We start from the raw sequence: 22,399 nt of genomic DNA, 5'->3' as shown, positions 1-22,399 counted from the left end.
GCAAACATACCAGGGAATTAGCACATAGAAATTATAACCACTTTCTTCCTTTTAATTATACTTACTATACTGTTAACTTACTTTTCATTTTTAACTTTAAAATGTTATGCCCTTTTTAGCCTTTCTTTTGTCTCTTCACGAATTACCCTTTTATGAATAACACATGTAAAAATATGTAAAATACATGTATTGTTTAACAAATATAGCAAATGCACATGTATTTGTTATGAAAGAAAAAGGTTAGGAAATAAAAAGTCAACTCTTCCTCCACTGTGAACCTTTTTCACTGTTCATGTGCATTTTTTGGGGCAGACAATAAAATGGGTTTTAAGACAAGTCCTTAAGTTCCTAACACTGTGTACTTCTACAAAGATAAAAAGAGTCGCCGGGTGTAGTGGCACATGCCTTTAATCCTAGCACTCAGGAGGCACAGGCAGGCAGATCGCTGTGAGTTCGAGGCCAACCTGGTCTACAAAGCGAGTCCAGGGCAGCCAAGACTAACATGGAGAAACCCTGTCTCAAAAAACAGAACAAAAGAGTCACCAAGATGCCAGGGGCTTACGTGTGTTTCTGTCTGAGTGTTAGCATTTTCCCACAACTGTGCCTACCCAGACTAGGACACTGACTTAATCTTAAAAGGTAAGGGTAAGTTGGCATTTCTAATGGTAAACACTTGAAAAATAAAAGCATGTTCTTACTAAGCAGGCACAGCGTTCTGCCACTCTAGCCTTAATTGAAACCTTAACAGGAAACCACATACATTTTAAAGACAGGTTTCAAAACAATATAAACTTAAACCAATTATATTATTTCATTTTCATTGTGCTTAGGTAAGCTATATTAGGTGAAAAGTTGGCATTATGGGACTGTACAATTCCAGCCATCCAATAGGCTTATTGCATTCAGCCAGAACAGGGGTTCTCTCTGCTCACAGCAGGCATCCAACAGGGTAGCACATATATGCTCTCTGAGTGAGAAAGCAACACCTTCTCACATACAACCCCCTGGAGAGAGATGGGGAAGGGGAGGGGGAAGACTTTACACCTGCAAACTCCTAACTCTATCAGCACTGAGGCTGGGAAAAACACCACATAATTTTTTTTTTTTTTTTAAGAGGGGGAGGTTTTAAAATAAAGCCAGGAGCTTCAAAGAAGAATCTTCTGAAGCCATTTTCTTTTCCTTAGGAGCCAGTGGATGTAATGATTCAACAACCACTCTTTGTCTTCTGAATGGATTTAGGCAAGCCCTAAACATGCAAACTACTTTAAAGGGACAGCTGTCAGAATTTTTACTCTGGTAGAAAAACACTATAAGCACAGTGTTGTCATATTAATTAAGGTACCTCAACTTCAAGGCACACCTGTCCCTGGGCTTTGGATAATCAGAATGACCACTAAAAATAGAACAGTAGTATCTCCAATGGGGCAGACACGAGCCACCCCCAATCCTAGGAGACTGCTGTGACCTGCGATATACATATGTTTTGCAGTACAAATGGATACCTGTCTAAATGGAGCCCTGTTCCCAGGTTTTAGTCTGCCCTATTGATGACAGGAGGCAGAGTAACAAACACACATAACTCTTGGCCCACAATGAAAGCCCAGCTAGCCCAGTAGCTGGCTGAGGCAACTGTGGAGGAAGAAAACTACTCCTAACTGGCAGAAAACTGCTACTTGCACCAAAAGTCCAGGAATTGATTAACATCTTCAATTTTGTTTTTCTCCCCAATTTCCCTGTCACCAAGAGTAAGCCAGCTCTGCTCTGTCTGTCAAGATGCCCAGGCTGGGTGGCAGTAGTGTCAAAGGCTGCCACTTGCTCCAAGGCACTGCCATCTGCAGCAGCACAACATTTTGTCTCCGGAAAATAAACACATCTGCCTTTGCCAGTGTCCTCCCACTGTGCCACCCATCTGGAGCAGGTGAGCAGGAAGGCAAGCCTGGGCATGGTAAGATGGGGGAGAGGAGGGAAGATGAGGCCTCAAGGGAGATGGCACATAGAGGAAGAAGCAGTGCTTCGTCATGTCACATCCTGCTAACCACATTTGCCAAAAAGCATGTGAAATTACCCTTGTTAGTGATATTTTAATCACATGTAACAAATGGTTGGTTGTGTTTAGGGGATAAGACCTGCAAAGTCAAGGTTTCACCTGGCCCATCTGTTCACCAGGTCACATGACCCCAAGGATACCAATAAACAGATGATGGTCTCTGTACCAGCCACTTAAGGCATGAAGAGAATAACTCCAGTGCAGAACACAAGTCTCAAGGCAACGGGATTCTTTTAGGCTACGAGCTCATGGAACCTGCCTCCCACTACCCAAAGCAAATACTCTCATATCCAGAGCAGAGATAAGCAGTGACTGCTTCTCAAGTATCTAATTTTCTTTCCTACGTTTCTCTGAATTTTCATTTTTTCCTTTTATTGAAAGAAAATGCTCAGGTCTTGACATGAGATCTCTATGTTTATGTTCTTGAACCAGGACTGAACCTAGGGCTTTGCTAAGTGCACGCTCTACTGCTGAGTTACCCCTGCACCCCAGACCTTCAGATCCTGCTACTTAATCCAATCAGCTGCTTGCCCTCTCAGCGTTTAACTAGCTTATAGCAGAGTAGGTGCTAAAGTTCCTACTGCAGGTTTTAATTATTAGATTTTAAACTACAGGAAAGAGTAGCAAAGTCACTCCAGATTAAAATTTTACATGTAATTGCTGAATGTGAAAAATAAAAATAAAAACAGGGTTATTATGAGTAAAACCAAGCTGAGGTTTTAAAAATCACACTAGTGTGATTTAACTGGTAAGTGTTCAATGTCAGCTTATGAAACTAGAGTTGAAAAACAGTGTACCAAGTTAGGTATTTTTCATTATTTCTGTTTATTTATTTACTTAGGTTTTTCAAGACAGGGTTCCTCTTGGCTGTCCTGGACTTGCTTTGTAGACCAGGCTGGTCTCAACTCAGAGATCCACCTGCCACTGCCTCCCCTGGTGCTGGCATTAGAGGTTTGTGCCACAGTGCCCAGCTATTTCTATTGTTTATTTGCTAAGCAATCACAAAAGTGTGTGTGTGTGTGTGTGTGTGTGTGTGTGTGTGTGTGTGTGTGTGTGTGTGTAAAAGTTTATGAAACACTTCAGGAAAAGTTCTATGAAAACACTGACCACTCAGTAGTAGTAGTAAAGCCTGGAAGACTTCACACTACAGAGGTCAGCTTTCTGCTGAAGCTTCAACGCAAAACTCCATATTCCCCAAGAACACTAGAGTGGGCTGGCTCATACCTCAGTCTCACACTGGTGACATGGAGATGCTGTATGAAACAGATAATTTAAGGGGATCAGATAACCATATCAATAATGCCACAATGGGGCCAGGCAAAATGACTCAATGAGGTTAAAGGGGTTTGCTACCAAGCCTAACCAGTCTTAGTTCAATCCCTGAGTCTCAAATCATGGAAGAGAGACCGACTCTCAAGTTTCCTCCGAGCGCCACAGGTATGTCATACTGTGCATGAGTGCATGCATGCAAACACACACACATTCTGGGGCTTGGGGTATAGTAGCTCAATGACAGAACATATACTTAGCATGTCTAAGGCTCATTCAAACCCCAAAACTAGAAAGTACAAACTTCTCACTAAAGAAAAACCCAGGACACTTTCCTGGACTTTCTTATTTAATAAAATGAATTGAAATCTTTTACTAGGTCCTAGATTTAATCCAGAGTGGCATATGGCATGGAAAGGAAGGGTTAATTAATTGGAATTTAAACAGCTCTTTATGGCTAGTGGTGTTCATACGTACCGTATAAATCTAGAACAAAGCTTAACATGTAACAGATGCTCAATGTTAGTTTATTTCCACATTCTCCATCAATACCAGTAAATTCCTATTGCCCCTACTTTGGTAACCAACACTAATCAGTTCAATTAAAATACTTCAACAACCTGGATGTGGTGATGCACACCTGTAATCCCAGCACTCAGGGAGGCAGAGGCAGGCAGATCTCTTGTGAGTTCAAGGCCAGCCTGGTCTACAAAGCAAGTCCAGGATAGCCAAGGCTACACAGAGAAACCCTGTCTGGAAAACCCAAACCAAACAAAAATCAACAAATAAATCCCCTGTAAAGGTAATTTATAGCCATTAGATTTTTTCTTTAACCAAATAACAAAAGCAGCATAAAAACAAAAACCATTTATTAATCATTACATGTTTTATATAATGTACAAAGAGTTTTGCATGATTACCTCCTTAATCCTCATAATAATTCTATGAAGTATTATTCTACAAATAGGAAAATTGAGCTTAGAATCTATTAAAAAACATCCAGCTAGCAGAGCCGGGTGTGGTGTCGCACGCTTATAATCCCAGCACTCGTGAGGCAGAGGCAGACGGATTGCTGTGAGTTCGAGGCCAGCCTAGTCTACAAAGCGAGTCCAGGACAGCCAAGGCTAACACAGAGAGACCCTGTCTCAAAAAAAAAAAAAAAAAAAAAAAAAAAGAAAGAAAAGAAATACATACAGCTAGCAATAGTCCAATGACTATTCAACCACAATCCCAAATTGCGTGCATTTTAATGGCCTAGTTTATATAAGATTCATTATGCACTCTGTAGTAACTGTCCTCCCTCCTGACTCCCCCAGTAAGCATGAGTGCACAAATACACACAGTGTGACTGAAAGTCACACAGTCTAAGCTATAGACACATACATGAAATCTCATATACACAAAATCTGACTAATCCAAAAAAAAATGTATCACATGCCAACCAATGTGACTATGTAAATATACCAAATGTAGTGACTTTATATTAGGAATATATAAAAAAACTATCATCATTTCTCTCTCTAGAATAAAATGAAGTCCCGAGGCTAGAGGGGGTGGCCCAGCAGTTAAGAGCATTTGCTGCTCTTCCAGATGACCCGAGTTCTCTTCCTGGCATCCACATCAAGCAACTCATGACCACCTGGAATGCTAACTCCAAGGAATCCAATGTCCTCTTCTTCCCTCCCTAGGCACCCACACATACACATATACATAAAAACAAAGTGTTAAGTAACTAAAGTACAAATTCTTGTTTTAGGATCTACTTTGGTAAGGGATTAGAAGAACAAAGAAGCCATGGCAGAGGTAGTCAATACTTAGTAGAGCTCCTTGTCACTGTATACAAGCATACCGTTTGTTCAAAACATCAAACATCTCTGCTAGTGGAGAAGATTAGGTGGATTCCTGCATTTGCACGAAGCAGCTTTCCACTCTTATCTCAATTACTTCATGTCTGCAGCATTTAATGGTAAAGCTTATATTGTGCCAGCGCTCGAATCCTTCTTCTAGCTCTGCTTGGTAAAGCAGAGGACGGTCTACACATGGAGCCACAACATGCTCCCTGCATACTACAGACATTTCTGGGTGGTAGGAAACCTACTATTTGATCCACACATCTCCCTCAAGGATTAAATAAAAGATGGCTAACTATTCACCCATATCAAAATAATGTATTTTAATGATCTAGTTTATATAAGATCTCTCTTCACCTTGCAACCCATTATGTCTCTGATTTCTTCTGGAATATAATGATTACTTCCATGACCATGGTACACAGACATATACACAGGCAAAACCGATACATTAAAAAATTGTTTATAAGCTGGGCATGGTGGCACACACCTTTAATCCCAGCACTCGGGAGGCAGAGGCAAGGGGATTTCTGTGAGTTCGAAGCTAGCCTGGTACTCCAGAGTGAGTACCAGGCCAGCCGTGGCCACACAAGAAACCATGTCTCAACTCCCCCAAAAAAACAAACAAACAAAACAACAACAACAACAGCCGGGCGTGCTGGCGCATGCCTATAATCCCAGCACTTGGGAGGCAGAGGCAGGCGGATCGCTGTGAGTTCAAGACCAGCCTGGTCTACAAAGCGAGTCCAGGACAGCCAAGACTACAAGGAGAAACCCTATCTCAAAACACAAAAAAACAACAACAAAAATTGTTTATAGATCATTGAGACTGTAAAGCACATGGCCAAAGCTAGCACGGGGACAGATTCTATTTAGTAAGATGGTTGCAGTTTAGTATTAGGGACTGAAAATAAAAGTGCTTTAAAGATCTACAGTAGGTCTGGAGAGACGGCTCAATGTTAAAAGCCCATATTGCTCCCAACATCCATGTCAGGTGGCTCACAACCTGCTATATATAGCTCCAGCTCTAGAGTGAGCCAGTGTCATTGGCCTCTCTAGGCACATCCACTCATATCCACACATTAATACAGACACACAAGCACATCTTTAAAAATAAATCTTCTAGAATTCTGAATGTAAATCAATATTTTAAGATAGGAAAGATGTTTTCTTCAAGGATGGCAAATATAAATAGCCAGAACACTAAGAATCAAACATTTATATAACTGCTGATTATGTCATGGTTCTTCTTGCTGTAAGGACTTTACTGTATATGTGTGTAATAATATAAATGTATATGTAAAAAATATTAAAAAAAATAAACCTTCTAAACAATCGATAGCAAGCTAGTTTATAAAAAATATAATATCCATACTTGTTTTGATTACAACATGACCACCTTTAAGAAGGGAGATGAAACCCAAATCACCAACATCGCTAATTTTCAAAATGCTACTGAAGAATCAAAGAGTTGACCTTAAGGCAAACAGTCAAATTATGGTACAATTACTGTCACTTTGTCTGACCTGCTATGTGCCCTAAACTAGTCCCTCTGCCACTTTACACTTTTCACTGAATCAGCAAGAGAATCAACTACTATCTGTCTCAGTGGAATCGTGAGTAGATTAAATTATTACACAAAATGCTTTGGGCAAAAGTCATATGAATGTTAAATATTATGATTTACAAGCATTAATTTTCTGGCACTCCTGTGGGGTTAGGAAGCTATCTGGATATCATAGATGAATAAATAGGCACAGGGGTAAGGTCACATGGTCAGGCTCTACTTACATAGTCCCTGAGGAGACGATATACACCCTTGGCAATCATATAACTTTCTTAGCCATCCTACACAATCTCTAAGCATTCAATCTTTAAGTCAATGTTGCTCCTTTAAGGTGAGACAGAGAATGCTACAATTTAAGACCAGAATAATGAAAACAAGTCTCTACGCTTTGGCCAAACAGCCACAGAAAGACATACATTACTTACCCCCATTACTAGGTAGGGGCTTTTATCTACAGCTCAACAAAAATGAAAACACTTCAAAAAAAATTGGGCACTTTCTTACAAAATTCAACATATTCATACTGTACAAACCAGCAAAACACTCCTTAGTATTTACCAAGAGAACTGAAAACTCAGCTAAAGAAATAAAAGATACAAACTGCCTCAAATTGGAAGCAACTAAGATGTCCTGCAGCAGGGAAAGGATAAATAAACTGCAGTACACTTAGACAAAGGAATATTACTCAGTGCTAAGAAGCCATGACAAGCCATGGAAGAACTTTATTTTGTGATTTTTTTTTTTTTTTTGGTACTTGACCTTTTTTCTTTAAATTAATTTACTCATATTACATCTCAATGGTTATCCCATCCCTTGTATCCTCCCATTCCTCCCTCCCTCCCATTTTCCCCTTACTCCCCTCCCCTATGACTGTGACTGAGGGGGACCTCCTCCCCCTGTATATGCTCATAGGGTATCAGGTCTCTTCTTGGTAGTATTTTATGACTTTTTTTTTTTTTTTTTTTTTTTTTATTTTTTTTTTTTTCTAGTTAGAAACATTTTATTTAAATGTGCCAAATAACAACCCACATTTCCAGACCATAAGATGTTAATACATTCAACAAAAACAATATTTTACTGCTGTGAATTTTACAGAGTAATAATAATCCAGATCCATTCTCATTAGATGGTTGATCCTTCCTAGGTTATACTTTACAGACATAACAAATCCCTTATAATAATGTAAACAAAATAACTTTTCCCTAACGGGTGAACTTGAGAACTTCAGTCCATTCTTTCAGGACTTGCACTTCTGCGAGGACTTCCTGATGGAGAACGACTGCTTCTCGGTCGTGAAATAGACCTGGATCTTGATCTTGACCTTGAGCGGGATTGGAAATACCTCGATCCTTTTATAGAACCAGACCTAGATCTTCTGAGTGAAGCTGATCTTGATCTACGAAGAGACACAGACCTTGATCGTCGAAGAGATGCTGATCTTGACCTCCTACCCCGGCTCCTGCTGCGTGAGCGAGAGTATCGCCTTCCCCTGGATCGAGAATGTGATCTAGACCGTGACCTGCTTCTTCTTCGTCGGCTATAGCGATGACAGTCATAAGCATAATGTCCCTTTTCACCACACTCATAGCATCTATCATTAGGATCAAAGGGACGACGGGCAGGCGGCCTATCAAAACGAGATCTCCGAGGCATGCCTGTAGATAGTTCAACCCTCACTCGAGAACCACAAATCACCTTCCCATCCAATCCTCGAACTGCATCTTCTGCATCTCTGGGATCTTCAAATTCCACAAAGGCAAATCCCGGAGGATTTCTGGCAATCCATACAGTTCTTAAGGGCCCATAGTAACTGAATGCCCTTTCTAACTCTCCTTTACCAGCACCAGTTCCCAGGTTACCAACATATACCTTGGTTTCTCCTCCATACCGCCCGTAACGTGACATGATGGCCGGCCCCGCGTACTCGGCTCTAGTTCAGGGCTCCAAGCGCGAGTAGCACGGAAGCGGCGACGCGAACCTCCCCGCCAACGATCCCAGCGGCACTCTTATGACTTTTTTAGACTGTTTTAAGTTACATGTATGTGTGTGCATCTGCATGTGGGTACACGCACATGAGTACAGGAGCCTGAAGAGGCCAAAGGCATAGAGCTGTTTGGATGGCTGTGAACTGACTAACATGGATGCTGGGAACTGAACTCAGGTCCTCTGGAAGAGCAGGAACTGCATGTAACCAGAGCTACTTCTTCAGCCCTACGTGAAGGAATTCTAAGTGCATGTCACCAAGAAGCCAATCTAAAAGCCTACCTATGGCATGATTCCAACTCTATGCTATGACATTCTGGAAAAGGACATGGCAAACAGTACAAAGACTAGTGCTATCAGGAGTTCAGCAGATGAAAAGTGAACATGTGGGGCACAGAGGAGTTTCAGGAGAATGAAAATGCTCTGCATGATACAGATGGATTCAGGTCCTTACACAGTCACCTAAACTCAGAGTGCATGCCTCTAAGTAAACCCTAATGTAAACTATGGACTCAGGCTGTCAATATAAGTTCATTGGTTGTGGAAATATACAACTCTGGTGGATGCTGATTATAAGGGATGCTATATATGTGTGTCTGGGCTGAGATTTTACTGGAAAAATCTTTGTATTTTCCTCTGCATTTTGCTTTGAAAAAAATAAAGTCCCAGGAAGGGGAATGCAGTTTATCACAGTCCTTCATGTTAATACATCATAACAAACAACATAAAACACCTTTCTTTTGGGCCAGAGAGATGGTTCAGAAGTAAAGGCTTTTGCCATCGGGCCTCCCAACCTGAGCTTGATCCCTGGAGTGGATAAGTCGAGGCAAGAACCAGCTCCTGCAACTTGCTCTCAGACCCCCACACCCACACCACACACAAACCAAGTGTTAAAACAAAGAAACAAAAACACTTTAAAATTTTCTTCTTAAAATAAGGCATATTTTCAAGCCAGGCGTGGTGTCGCACGCCTATAATCCCAGCACTTTGGGAGGCAGAGACAGGTGGATCGCTGTGAGTTTGACGCCAGCCTGGTCTTCAAAGCGAGTCTAGGACAGCCAAGGCTACACAGACAAACCCTGCCTGAGCTGCCTAGAACTAGCTATACAGGCCAGGCTAGCCTTGAATTCATTAGCCTCCTGAAATGGACAGTAAAAAGTAACAGTGACCAAACAAAAAACAAACCCAAGTGGACTAAGGAATAAATAGCAAGGACAACAGATTAGGAGAACCAAAAAGGGCAAAAATACTGTTCATGTCTAATGGGGATACAAAAACAGCTCTTTCTGCTATCACTGAAGGCCACTAGCTGTGCTGCTTACCCGACTCCGAAGACAGTCAGCCAGGTTTCGACGTGTGAAATTAGCTGCTGCTGTGGGGGACAATTCATATCCTGGTACAAGACATAAGGAATCATATTTGAAATGAAGCAGAAGGAAATAACAGTATCTACCCCAAATCACTTCTCTATACCTTTTATTCTTAAAGACAGGCCTTAAACTTAAAATCCTCCTGCTTCTGGGATTACAGATGTGCACTGCCACACCTAACTATAAATATTGCTAAAAGCCGTTTTGTTGTTGTTGTTTGTTTTTTATGTTTTTTGAAAGAGGATCTCATGCAAAAAGGATCTCTTGAATCAGACTGGCCTCAAATTCATTATATAGTTGAGGATGGCTTGATCCTCCTACCTCTACCTTCCAACCTGTTCCAAACTGTATTTAATAAAGTAACTAACTTAAGGGTCTTTAAGGGTTAATTTAAAAACATGTTCTTTTAGGCATTGACTTTTAGCACCTAAAACACATGTAACAAGCAACTCTTCCTACTCCTATTCACTCAACCCTCTCTCAGCAGGGCAACCAATGAAACAGCACCACACTTCAGAAGCACTGTCACAGCCTTCACCCTAAGTATGTGTAATCCTCAGTAGCAGAGTTGAGGATCCTGAACAGCAGGGTCTTTATCACCTGTGATTTTTCCTGCAGTATTAAACACAGTACATAACAGTACTTCAAAAATACTTAAGCAACTGGGTAAATAATGCTAAATGTATTGCTTAAAAAATATGCACGAATAAATGTTCATTTGTTTTATGTATACAATTATATAAAAAAATTAACCAAAGCTATATTCTAAGTCTTTTGTTGTTTGTTTGTTTTTCAAGACAGGGTTTCTCTGTCTAGCCCTAGCTGTCCTAGAACTTGCTCTATAGACCAGGCTGACCTCGAACTCAGAGATCTGCCTGCCTCTGCCTAAAGATGTGTACCACCACACCTGGCTCTAAGGCTTTTCTTTTCTTTTAAAGGTTTACTTATTTTTATTTCACATATGAGTGGTTTGCCTGCATGTACCTGCACCACTTGCATACTTGATGCCCAAGAAAGTCAGAACATGGTGCCCAAAGAGGGTGCTGGACTCCCCAGGATGGAGTTAGGGTGGTTATAAATCATCACGTGGGTACTGGAACCAAACTCAGGTCCTCTGCAAGAGCAGTCAGTGCTCTTAACCACTGAGCCATCTCTCCAGCCCCAAAAGAATGCTTTTAAATTACAGTGTACTTACAAGGACCTTGGCGTTCACAAAGCATTTTCTCTTTTTTAGTGTTGCGATTAAATCCAGGGCTTCCCAAATGCTCAGCAAGGGCTTTGCCACAGAGCTGTATCTCTAAGCCAGGTCAAAAACCTCCCCCCCCCCCCTTTCGTTCCTTGAGTCAGGCAGGGTCTCATGCATCCCTCAAACTCTTTGTGTAGATGAATTTGGCCTTTAACTTCTGATCCTCCTGCCTCCGTATTCCAAGTGCTAGGATTGCAGGCACGCACCACTCCTGGTCAAAGCACTTCACAAATATAAATATAATCTCATTTTAGAAACAAAGAAAAAGGGCCAGAGATGATAAATGACTTGTCATATATGGAACTGTAAAGCCATGAGGTAGCTTTTCATGGAGGGGTGGCTCAACAGTTAAGAGCTGGAGCTACTATTTCAGACAACCCAGGTTCAATTCCCAGCACTCACAACGCTCTGTAATTCCAGTTCCAGAAGATCTGATGCTCTTTTCTGGCCTCTGTGGACACCATGCGGTGCACAGACATAGGTGCAGGCGAAACAAAAAACTTTAAAAAACTGATTTCCAGCATTCCATAGCCAATATATCAGAGTTACAATGGCTCTGGAATTTTTGTAGGAAATCTTTAGGAACAAAAGAATTAGAATTTAGGGTCTAGATTTTTGTTATATTTTGGTTTTGAAAGACAGGCTTCTCTGTGTACCGTGGCTGTCCTGAAAACTCAATCTGTAGGCCAGGCTAATCTAAAATTCAGAGATCAGACACCTACCTCTAATTTTGTTTTTTAATAGGAAAATTCAAATGAAAAACTGTGGGGGCTGGAGAGATGGCTCAGTGGTTAAGAGTGCCGTCTGTTCTTCCAGAGGTCCTGAGTTCAATTCTCAGCAACCACATGGTGGCTCACAACCATCTATCTATAATGTAATCTGATACCCTCTTCTGCAGATAAAACACTCATATGCAATAAATAAAATTAATAAATCTTAAAAAGAAAGAAAGAAAGAAAAACTGTATGATCCCATCAATCCGACTATGAATAAGACTGTCAGTAAAGAACACCCATCTTCAGTTCAAAATCAAACATAAACCAATGGCTACAGGCTAATTACTGTCCTCTAAAACTTCATGTGCTAAAGCCCCAAGCCCAAAACTTCACATTGACTGTATCTGGAGATCGTATATAAAAAGACAATTAAGTAAAAAATGTGGTTATGAGGGTGATCTCCAGTCCAATGTGACAGGTGTCCTTTTAAGAGGAGATCTAGAGACTATACAGAGGAAAAGTCATGTGAAAGCTCAGGGAGAAGATGGTCGCCTACAAGCCAAGGAGAAAGGCTCAGAATTTAAGTCTGCTCACTCCTTTACCTCAGACTTGTAGCCTCCAGAGCTATCAGAGTTCTGTTGTTTAAACTGGCCAATCAGTGGTACCTTGTATGTGGCCCTAGAAAATTTAAAAACTAAAAGGCTGCCCTCTAAGTCTTACCCACCATTCCGCATCTTATAAAGCTGCACGTTTTTCTGGATATATTCTGCAAACTGAACAGTGTCTCCAGCCTCTCCAACACATAGAAGTAAGATTTTTTCACTCATCTTAAACATCTTGTCATGATCTGCTCAAAGGAAAAGAAATTCATATTAGAAACTGCCACCACAAAAACTAAAGGCTATTTACATATGCAACTATAAACAGGTCTATTAATTACTATACTAAATAATTTTACTAGCCATTGTCATTATAAGACTTTAAGCCAGGGCAGTAGTGGCAAATGCCTTTAATCCCAGCTCTTGGGAGGCAGAGGCAGGCAGAACTTTGAGTTCAAGGCCAGCCTGGTCTACAGCGTGAGTGCCAGCATAGCCAGGGCTAACACAGAGAGAAAAACAAAAACAAAGACTTTAATAGTTTCACTAATCAACAGGTTAACTATACATATTTTATTAATGTGAATATCTTTTTTTGTTTTTTGTTTTTGTTTTTCGAGACAAGGTTTCTCTGTGTAGTCTTGGCTGTCCTGGACTAACTTTGTAGACCAGGCTGGCCTCGAACTTATAGCGATCCACCTGCCTCTGCCTCCCAAATGCTGGGCTTAAAGGTGTGCGCCACCACCGCCCGGCATTAATGTGAATTTCAATTGAAAATAACCTAGGAAAGCAGACTATTAAAGATACAATTGTGGGGGAAGGCAGGGCTAGAAAGACGGCTTAGCAGTTAAGAGCACAGAACAGTCTTGTAGAGAACCTAGGTGACTCCCAGCACTGACCTTAGGGTTTGCAACCATTTGTAACTATAGTTCCAGGGAACCCGCACCCTCTTCTGACCTCTGAGGGCACTGCACACACGTGGTGTACAGACATGCATGTAAAAAATAAATACTTTTTTATTACACTTTGGAGCTATAGGTGTATCTCAGTGATATAGCATATGTTAAGTGTGTGTGAGGCATGAGTTCAATCTCTATAATTTAATTAATTAAAAAATAAAATTTATGGACTGAAGAGATGGCTCAGAGGTTAAGAGCACCGGCTGCTCTTCCAAAGGTCCTGAGTTCAATTCCTAGCAACCATATGGTGACTTATAGCCATCTATAATGAGATCTGGTTCCTTCTTCTGGAATGCAAGCAGAACACTGTAAACATAATAAATAAAATTTGGCATGGATCATATGTTTTAATTCCCAGCACTCTGAAGGCAGAAACAGGCTGATCCTGTGAGCTTGAGGCCAGCTAGTTCTACATAGTACGCTCTAGGGCAGCCAGAGCCACAAAGTGAGACTGTATTCAAAAGACAAAAACAAACAAGCAACAAAAACTTTTTTTGTCATTGTTTTGTTTTTGTAGCCTTGGCTGTCCTGGACTCTTGTAGACCAGGCTATCTTCAAACTCACAGAGATCCACTTGCTTCTGCCTTCCTGAGTGCTGGGATTAAGGAGTGCGACACCATACCCAGTTAACAAAAGCAATTTAAGAGCATTTAAAATTCAAGGAATATGCTGGGTGTGGTCATACAAAAAAAATTACAAGGAATGGGGGGGGAAGCTGGTGATTATCTTGAGGCACAAGAGAAAGTACAAAGTTCTAAAATGTTACTACTAATACAAATGTAATATACACATACCAAAAAAAATGTGAAAAGAATGAATTCTATAGTTAAAATTAAAGAACTATCTCAAGAAAGAAGAAAAGAATCAGCTAAAAATCCAAATTACTTTATAAAGGAAACCAACTGCATTTCCAAAGCAAGAAAGAAAACCGGTTGCCAAAGCATAAACTTTTAAGGGACGTGCTAACAGTGAGCCATCTAAATCCTTAATGAAAACCATAATACTTGAACCTTATCTAGCTGAGCCAGACTCATTCAGATTAAATAGATAAATAAGTACTCAGATGTAATTGTTGCCTAGGGAAGAAAACTCAATATTTAGTCTGCAGCTTCAGAGAACAGCTTACATCTTCCCATCTTACCCCTACTTTCACTTTTCATTCTTCTAATAGTGCTGAATAATCTCCCCCGGGAGACATGTTTTCCTGTATGAAAGCTTTTGAAATGTCAAAATCTCTTAATAGGATTTAAGGGACAAATCCAACTACCAAATACTTTACAAGTGTTGGAGAGTTGTAGACAAATAATGTGGATATTTGGACTGGGGGCGGGGATTCCCACATAAAATATGCCTATAGATAATGTTGACTGCCTTGAAATTCCCAAATAAACAAATTTCCATTTGTTACACATTCAGAGACTGTTGGTTTGCAAAGCTGTCATAAGAGGAAGATTTATTTACATGTATGTATGCAAAGAAAAGGACCAGGAGGGAATATATTCTAAATTCTTGACAGTGGTTAAGAATATGGGTGATTTTTACTTCCTTCATTTTTGCTTATCAGTATTTTCTAAATCTCTATCCTCAATATGTTTCACGTTTGTAGGAAAACATTACTTAATAAGTTTGCATTATTTTTATAAGGAAAAAAGCCAATAGTCTACATGGCTCAGCAGGCAAAGGCCTTGCCCCCTTGAATTCAATGCCTAAAAACCACAAGATGGAAAGAGAGAACTGACTCCAAGTTGTTCTCTGACCTCCACACATGATGTAACAAGTCTGCACGTGCACACACATAAACACACACACACACACACACACACATTGTTGGGGCAAAAGTAATCTTTTAGGGGAAATGAGTTTACAAACTGATGTCACATTTCAGAAAAAAAGGTTACGATCTAGACAGTAAACTGTAAATTAACTCACAAGATCCACAAACACAATCAAATGAGTATCGGCACGTACTGCCATGTGTTCTGGTCAGACACAGCGGCCAATGATTTGCCTGTCTAAACTCCAGTTACCCAATTGGTAAAATGGTGACACTGTCACTTACCCAACTCACAAGTAATGAAAACCATTACACACAGGGTTAGACAATGTAATCTAAATCACCTATGTTGTAGGAATTCAGAATACTAAGTTTCTGGAGACCTCTGAGTAAAGCCATTCTGTTGCTAGGTAGGGGGTGGCGCACACCTTTATCCCAGCACTCGAGAGGAAGAGGCAGGAGGATCTCTGTGAGCTGGAGGCTAGCCTGGTCTACAGAGTGAGTTCTAGGACAGCCAAGGCATAGTCATAGGACTTACTCCTAAAATCTTCAACTTAAAAACTAGCCTAATGCCAGGTATGGTGGCGCACGCCTTCATTCCCAGCACTTGGGGAGGCAGAGGCAGGTAGATTGCTGTGAGTTCAAGGCCAGCCTGGTCTACAAAGTAAGTCCAGGACAGTCAAGGCTACACAGAGAAACCCTGTCTCGGAAAAACAAACAAACAAACAAAAAAACTAGCCTACCACTGACTAGTAATACTTTTATTACATTTTTTTTTAATCTTGTATTTCTTTTCTAGGTTTTTCTTTGATGTAGTCCTACAACAGCATGAATTCACTATGCAGTCCAGGCTAGTCTCCAACTAGAGATCATCCTGCCTCTGTCTATGGGATGGGATTTTATCTAAGAGGTTGTATCCCATGTAACAATTAGTATGGATAAGGGCTTAGAGCAGCCTCCTCTTCAAAGTGATTCACGGATTACTGCGATGAAACAGAAGACCCACTCACTTGGTGACTGCTCCACCTACACTTTCATACTAAAATCACCTGTTTGTCAAAGGCCTTACTAGTCAAATGGGCAAATTTACTCTCAAAATAAATGTATTCCTTTGGTGACTGGTTTACAAACAACTTCCACAAACTAATCATAAAAGTTCACCAAGTCTCTTGAGAAACAATTCATACCACAGATTTCCAATTCAAGTTCTTTAGTTAGAACAGAGCGCATGCAAAGCCACAGAGTTCTTTTTCTTTTCTCAGATGGGAGCTACCGGCTTTTTCACCTCTCATCACACACTTCAGGAAACTCCGGATTTAATCATTTTTCTCCCTGGAATCCAGGATTAATTGCTATTTGCCTTCAAAGCTTTCCCTAATCTTTACAGCCAGAATCTCTCCCTCACCACTACTCCCTAAAAACAGTCTCCTCCTCTTATTACCCCAAAGCTTAACTGCTCTTATCACGAGACATCAGTCACCTTCTGGTTTGTGTTATAACTATTTGTACACATATCTGAATCTCTTACTGTATTACAACTTTGTGTATGGATGCCTCTGCCTGGGGTTAGGTAGGACAGGGAAGGACATCAGGTCACTGTCCCCTTTGGGCTTGACTGATTGGCTAGTGAGCCCCCCAGATCTGTGTTTGCTGCTCCCAACTAGGGTTACAAGCTATACAGCTATGTCTGGCTTTTTTTTTTTTTTTTTTTTTTTTAAAGTGAGTACTTGGAATTTAAATTCTGGTCTTCATGCTTGCATAGCAAGCACTCTGACCTATTCAGCCATCTTCCCAACTGTTAGCTTCTTTTAAAACAGGAGCTACATAGTATTCTCCCACTCTCTTTCAGCACCTAGCATTGTAAAGTACACAGAGATGCCATAAACTGGTCAGATGAACTTTTAATCCACTAAACAAAAGCAAATACCTTGCATATAGTAGCATACCTACAATCAATCATAAAAACACACCCAGACCCTGGCAAGGTGGCGCATGCCTTTAATCCCAGCACTCAGGAAGCAGAGGCAGGCAGATCGATGTGAATTTGAGGCCAGCCTATTCTACAATGCGAGGAAGAAAAATAAAAAAGAAAACACACTCAGATCCTATGGATCAGCTGTCACTGAAAGAGAAGTAATGTAGTTGTTGTGGGTAAAAGAGGCCATATTTTTCTTTTTTCTTTTTTTGGTTTTTAAAGACAGGGTTTCTCTGTGTAGCCTTGGCTGTCCTGGACTCACTTTGTAGACCAGGCTGGCCTCGAACTCATAGCAATCCGCCTGCTTCCCGAGTGCTGGGATTATAGGCATGTGCCACCACGCCTGGCTTAGAGGCCATATTTTGAAAAATGTCTAATAACTTGTTTTGCTGAGACTAGAACCTGGGGCCTTGTGCATGGTAGGAATGTATTTTGCCACTTAATTGTATCCTCAGTCTCAAATGACAGATTTGAACCTGGGCTCTTCCACTTGTAAGCTTAGAAACTTTTTCTTTCATAATTTAACTTCTTTTTTTTTAACTTTGGGAACTCTCTCTCTCTTGCTCTGCACAGGTGCACATCCCAGGACAGGTGTGGAGGTCAGAGGACAACCTGCCGGGAGCCGGTTCTCTCTCTCTCTCTCTCTCTCTCTCTCTCTCTCTCTCTCTCTCTCTCTCTCTCTCTCTCTCTCTCTCTCCCATCTGGGTTCTGGGATCAAAATCAGGTTGTTAAGCCTGGCCAATAATTCCTACTGAGCTATTTCAACATCCAATTAGGAAATATATATATTCTCTTCTCCAACCAACTCTGGAAGGAGAGAATATAATAGAGTCAATCTCTTTTTAAAGAATTAAAATATTAAATCGCTGGAGACACCTGATGCATAAACGCTTCTGTCTGTTAAGTATTTGTCCAATGCTAAACATTTACACGTAACTTGTTCACTCAATCCTCTCGACAAGTTTGGAGTTGGGTAATACTAATCTGAGAGATAAGAAAATCTGAGAACTGAAAAAAATGAGGCACAAGAGTCATAAAGCAAGTAAAGAGACGCCATCTCTAACGCAGTTAACTATTCAAATACACAGGAAACCTAGCAGCCAGTGAAAGCTCAGCAACTTAAGACAGCAGAGGCAGAGTGGAAACGTCGAACTCTGCACCCCTAGACTCACTCTCCCCATGAGATCACCCTAGGGCGCCCGCAAACTTCTATTTGCGATGACCGAAGCTTACCAGAAATTCAGGGATCTGAAGCGCCTAGCGCCGAGCACACTCTTCAACTCGTACAAACTGAATTCCCCACACTGGGCAATACTCGCCTAGCAAGCCTCATCTGGCCAGGGCCAGAGCACAGCCCTAGCCTAGAAGCCAAAGCCAGGGTCCTAAGCTTGTCTGCCAGTTTCCGGGGTTCTAAATCCTGCAGTGCCCGACCGGCCGAGCACGCCGGGCTCCATCTTCCAAGCTGCCCCGAGGCTCAGCCTACCCTACACCATCTCCGGCCGACCGCCCCTCCACCCAGGCCCGCCGGGCCGCCTCTGCTTTCTCTCACCATCTTTCATCTGTACAATATTGCTTGCGGCCACCCGGTCGGAAGCAACGAGGACATAGTCGGGGCCCTGAATGCCGATGAGGTACTCCATGGTGGCGGGAAGCGAGAAGAAGCAGGGTCCACACAGAGAGAGAGAGAGAGAGATGGACTTCCCGGGTACGCGGCCTCACCAGTGAGACAGCACACCCGAGCGAAGCTGGATGTGACGCACGCCGCGCGACAGCCCGGCCACCGGCGCGGGCCAATGACGTTAACACTCGCGAGATATTAGAAAGCCGACGGGAGGTTGAGCGCTTTTGGCCCTTTGATTGGAGTGGGTGGGTCCAGGTGTGGTTCGATAACGCAGCTGTAGGTTATGCAATGTTCAGTTTCCTTATATACCAATGAGAGTTTCAAGATCTGTACGAAGATAAAAACCGCACCTTGTGTGAGAAGTGCCAGCCACAGTAAAGGGGAAGGTCTTCAGTTTCATTTCGTTGCTGCTGAAATCCTTTCCTGCAAGACAGATTAGAGAAAAATCATCTTGAGCTATGGAGTAGGGACAGCCGAGACAGCATAGGAAATCAAATCTCAAAAACAAACAAGTCCAGGACAGGCAAAGCTAACACAGAGAAACCCTGTCTCGAAAAACCAAAACCAAAACAAAACAACAACAAAAACACCAACCAAAAACTACTTGGCAGTGGTTCACTACTCCTCCTCCTTTTTTTTTTTTTTTTGTTTTGTTTTGTTTTGTTTGTTTGTTTGTTTGTTTTCGAGACAGGGTTTCTCTGTGTAGCCTTGACTGTCCTGGACTGGCTTTGTAGACCAGGCTGGCTTCTCTTGAAATCCTAATACTGGGTAGGCTGAGGCAGGAGAAAGCATGTCAGACCTAAATGCAATCCCTTGATCCCATAACAGAAAGGACTCCCCAAAGTTTTCCCCCTGATCTTCCCACTTGCACGTTCCATGTCCTCCCACACACTAATGTGTTATCAAATGCCACCCAACAGGGTTTCTTTGTATGGCTCTGGCTGTCTTGCAACTCTAGATCAGCCCGGGTTCTAACTCAGTGATCTGCCTGCCTCTGCCTCCTCAGTGCTGGGATTAAAGGCGGGTGACACCACAGCCCAGCTATTTTTGGCATTTTTGATATAGGGTTTTACTACAATGTAGCCTTAACTGGCCTTGATCTAACTTAATTATGTAGACCAGGTGCCTCACCAGAACTGGAATAAAAGGCCTGGACCACCATGGCCTTTAAATACTTTCCAAAGAGAAAGATAAGATATTAGAAAAGTAATGGGGAGACAGCTCAGTGCTTAAGAGCACTGGCTACTCTTCCGGGAAACTTAGGTTCAACTTCCAGCACCCACATGGCAACTCACAGATAGCTTTCTGTAACTCTAATACTTCTCTGTCCTCTGAAGGCACTGCATACATGCAAATACACCTCTACATATAAAATAAAAATAACTTTTAATAAAAATAACTATTTTTTAAAAAAATAACGGTTAACAAGATTTACTACAATCATTTTTTAATGTAATTTTTGGGTTTTGAGGGTTTCTCTGTGTAACAGTCTTGGCTGTCCTGGACACACTTTGTAGACCAGGCTGGCCAAACTCATAGAGATCTGCCTGCCTCTGCCTTTCAGGTGCTGGGATTAAAGGTGTGTGCCACCATGTCCAGCAAGTTACTGCAATTAAATTATATGTAGAAATATCATAATGAAACCTATGACTGTGTACAGTTAATATACCTGTGCTGGCTAGTCTTATGCCAACTTGACACACAAACTAGAGCTATTTGAAACGAGGGAAGATTAACTGAAAAAGTGCCTCCTTAAGATCCAGCTGTAAGCACTCAGGAGGCAGAGGCAGGTGGATTGCTATGAGTTCGAGGCCAGCCTGGGCTACAAAGTTAGTCCAGGACAGCCAAGGCTATACAGAGAAACCCTCTCTCGAACAGCCCAAAAAAAAAAAAAAAAAATCCAGCTGTAAGACTTGTTATTAATTAGTGATTGAAGAGGTAGGGCTCAGCCCATTGTAGGGGGTATCTTCCCTGGGCAGGTGGTCCTAGGTTCTATTAGAAAACAGGCTGAGGAAGCCAATGAACAGCACCCCGCCATGGCTTCTGCATCAGCCCCTGCCTCCAGGATCTTGCCCAGTTTGAGTGCTGTGGATAAACAGACCTATGGAAGCTTAAGCCAAATAAATCCTTTCCTCTTCAATTTGTTTTTGGTCAAGGTGTTTCGTCACAGCAATAAAAACCCTAACTAAGACAACACCTTAATAAAACCTTTTTGATAGTGGCACTTCCTTTTAATCCCGGCACTTTGCAGGCAGAGGTAGGGGGAGACCAGCTGATTTTGAGACCAGCATGGTCTACAGAGTTAGTTCCAGGACAGTCAGGGCTACATAGAAAAACACTTTATCAAAAAACAAAAGTGGACAAAAAGTATATTAAATGTACATTATCAAGCCAGGTGTGGTGATGCACGCCTGTAATCCTGGCACTTAGGGAGGCAGAGGCAGGCGTATCTCTGTGAGTTCAAGGCCAGCCTTGTCTACAAAGTGAGTTCAGGACAGCCAAGGCTACCCAGAGAAACCCTATCTCACAAACCCAAAATAATAATAATAATAATAACAACAACAACAACAATAAATTACATTATCTTCTAAAAATATACAAAGAAATGCCTGCACAGTAAACCAAGTGTTTGTGCAGAAATATGTTATGTTGCACCACTGTGGCAGCAACAAAACGAGGACCAGCTTCCATGTTTAAATAAATATGTTTTCTAGATGGTGCTATTTGCATTATAGCTTCACGTAATTCATGTATTTCAAAGAATGAAATGGCGCTGAGGAGATGGCTCGGTCTGTAAAGTGCTTGCTTCACAAGCGTGAGGCCCTCGGTCCTGAGTCCCGGAACCACAGGCCTGACATGGTGTGCCTGGGAACCTGGTGGTGGGGATGAGAGGTGAGGACAAGGGGATGCCTGGGAGCTCAGGGGCCAGCCATCCTAGCGAGAGTGGTGAAGTTCAAAGCCATGAAACACCCTATCTCAAAACAAAACAAGGCTGGGCGTAGTGGCGCACGCCTTTAATCCCAGCACTCGGGAGGCAGAGGCAGGTGGATCTCTGTGACTTCGAGGCCAGCCTGGTCTACAAAGTGAGTCCAGGACAGCTATGGCTACACAGAGAGACCCTATCTCGAGAAAATACAAACAAACAAACAAACCAAAAAGTAGAATATGCCTGAATATGCACGCGCGCGCGCACACACACACACACACACACACACACACACACACGAATAAAATTAATTGTCCTATAGCTCAAGATATATTTCATTTAACTGAAAATGAAATTGTGTTCCTATTTGTAGTATGAAGCTATTTTATTAAAACAGTGAATGTTGCCGGGCATGATGGTGCACGCCTTTAATGCCAGCACTCAGGAGGCAGAGGCAGGCAGATTGCTGTGAGTTCAAGGCCAGCCTGGTCTACAAAGTG

At 41.8% G+C, this 22,399-nt stretch overlaps 2 protein-coding genes across 2 annotated transcripts in view; both read right to left on the bottom strand.

Annotated features, from left to right (window-relative positions):
- Positions 1-19,109, bottom strand: part of Psmb2 (proteasome 20S subunit beta 2) — a 36,487-nt gene extending 17,378 nt beyond the window's left edge. Inside the window, exons 1-3 of the mRNA XM_051171182.1 lie at positions 18,902-19,109; positions 12,773-12,895; positions 10,039-10,109 (exon numbers count right to left, since the gene is read on the bottom strand). Coding sequence (XP_051027139.1) covers positions 10,039-10,109; positions 12,773-12,895; positions 18,902-18,992 — 285 coding nt within the window. The 5' untranslated portion in view covers positions 18,993-19,109. The remainder of the gene's footprint in view (positions 1-10,038; positions 10,110-12,772; positions 12,896-18,901) is intronic.
- On the bottom strand, positions 7,722-8,726 carry LOC127211348 (serine/arginine-rich splicing factor 7-like). Its single transcript, XM_051171181.1, has one exon. It carries the CDS (start codon positions 8,636-8,638, stop codon positions 7,958-7,960), a length of 681 nt encoding a protein of 226 aa, XP_051027138.1. The 5' UTR covers positions 8,639-8,726; the 3' UTR covers positions 7,722-7,957.
- Positions 19,110-22,399: the final 3,290 nt, after the last annotated feature.

The sequence above is a fragment of the Acomys russatus genome, chromosome 29, assembly GCF_903995435.1.
Source record: "Acomys russatus chromosome 29, mAcoRus1.1, whole genome shotgun sequence".
NCBI lineage: Eukaryota > Metazoa > Chordata > Mammalia > Rodentia > Muridae > Acomys > Acomys russatus.
The sequence above is the reverse complement of the archived record's forward strand: the minus strand, read 5'-3'. Positions and strand labels throughout refer to the sequence as shown.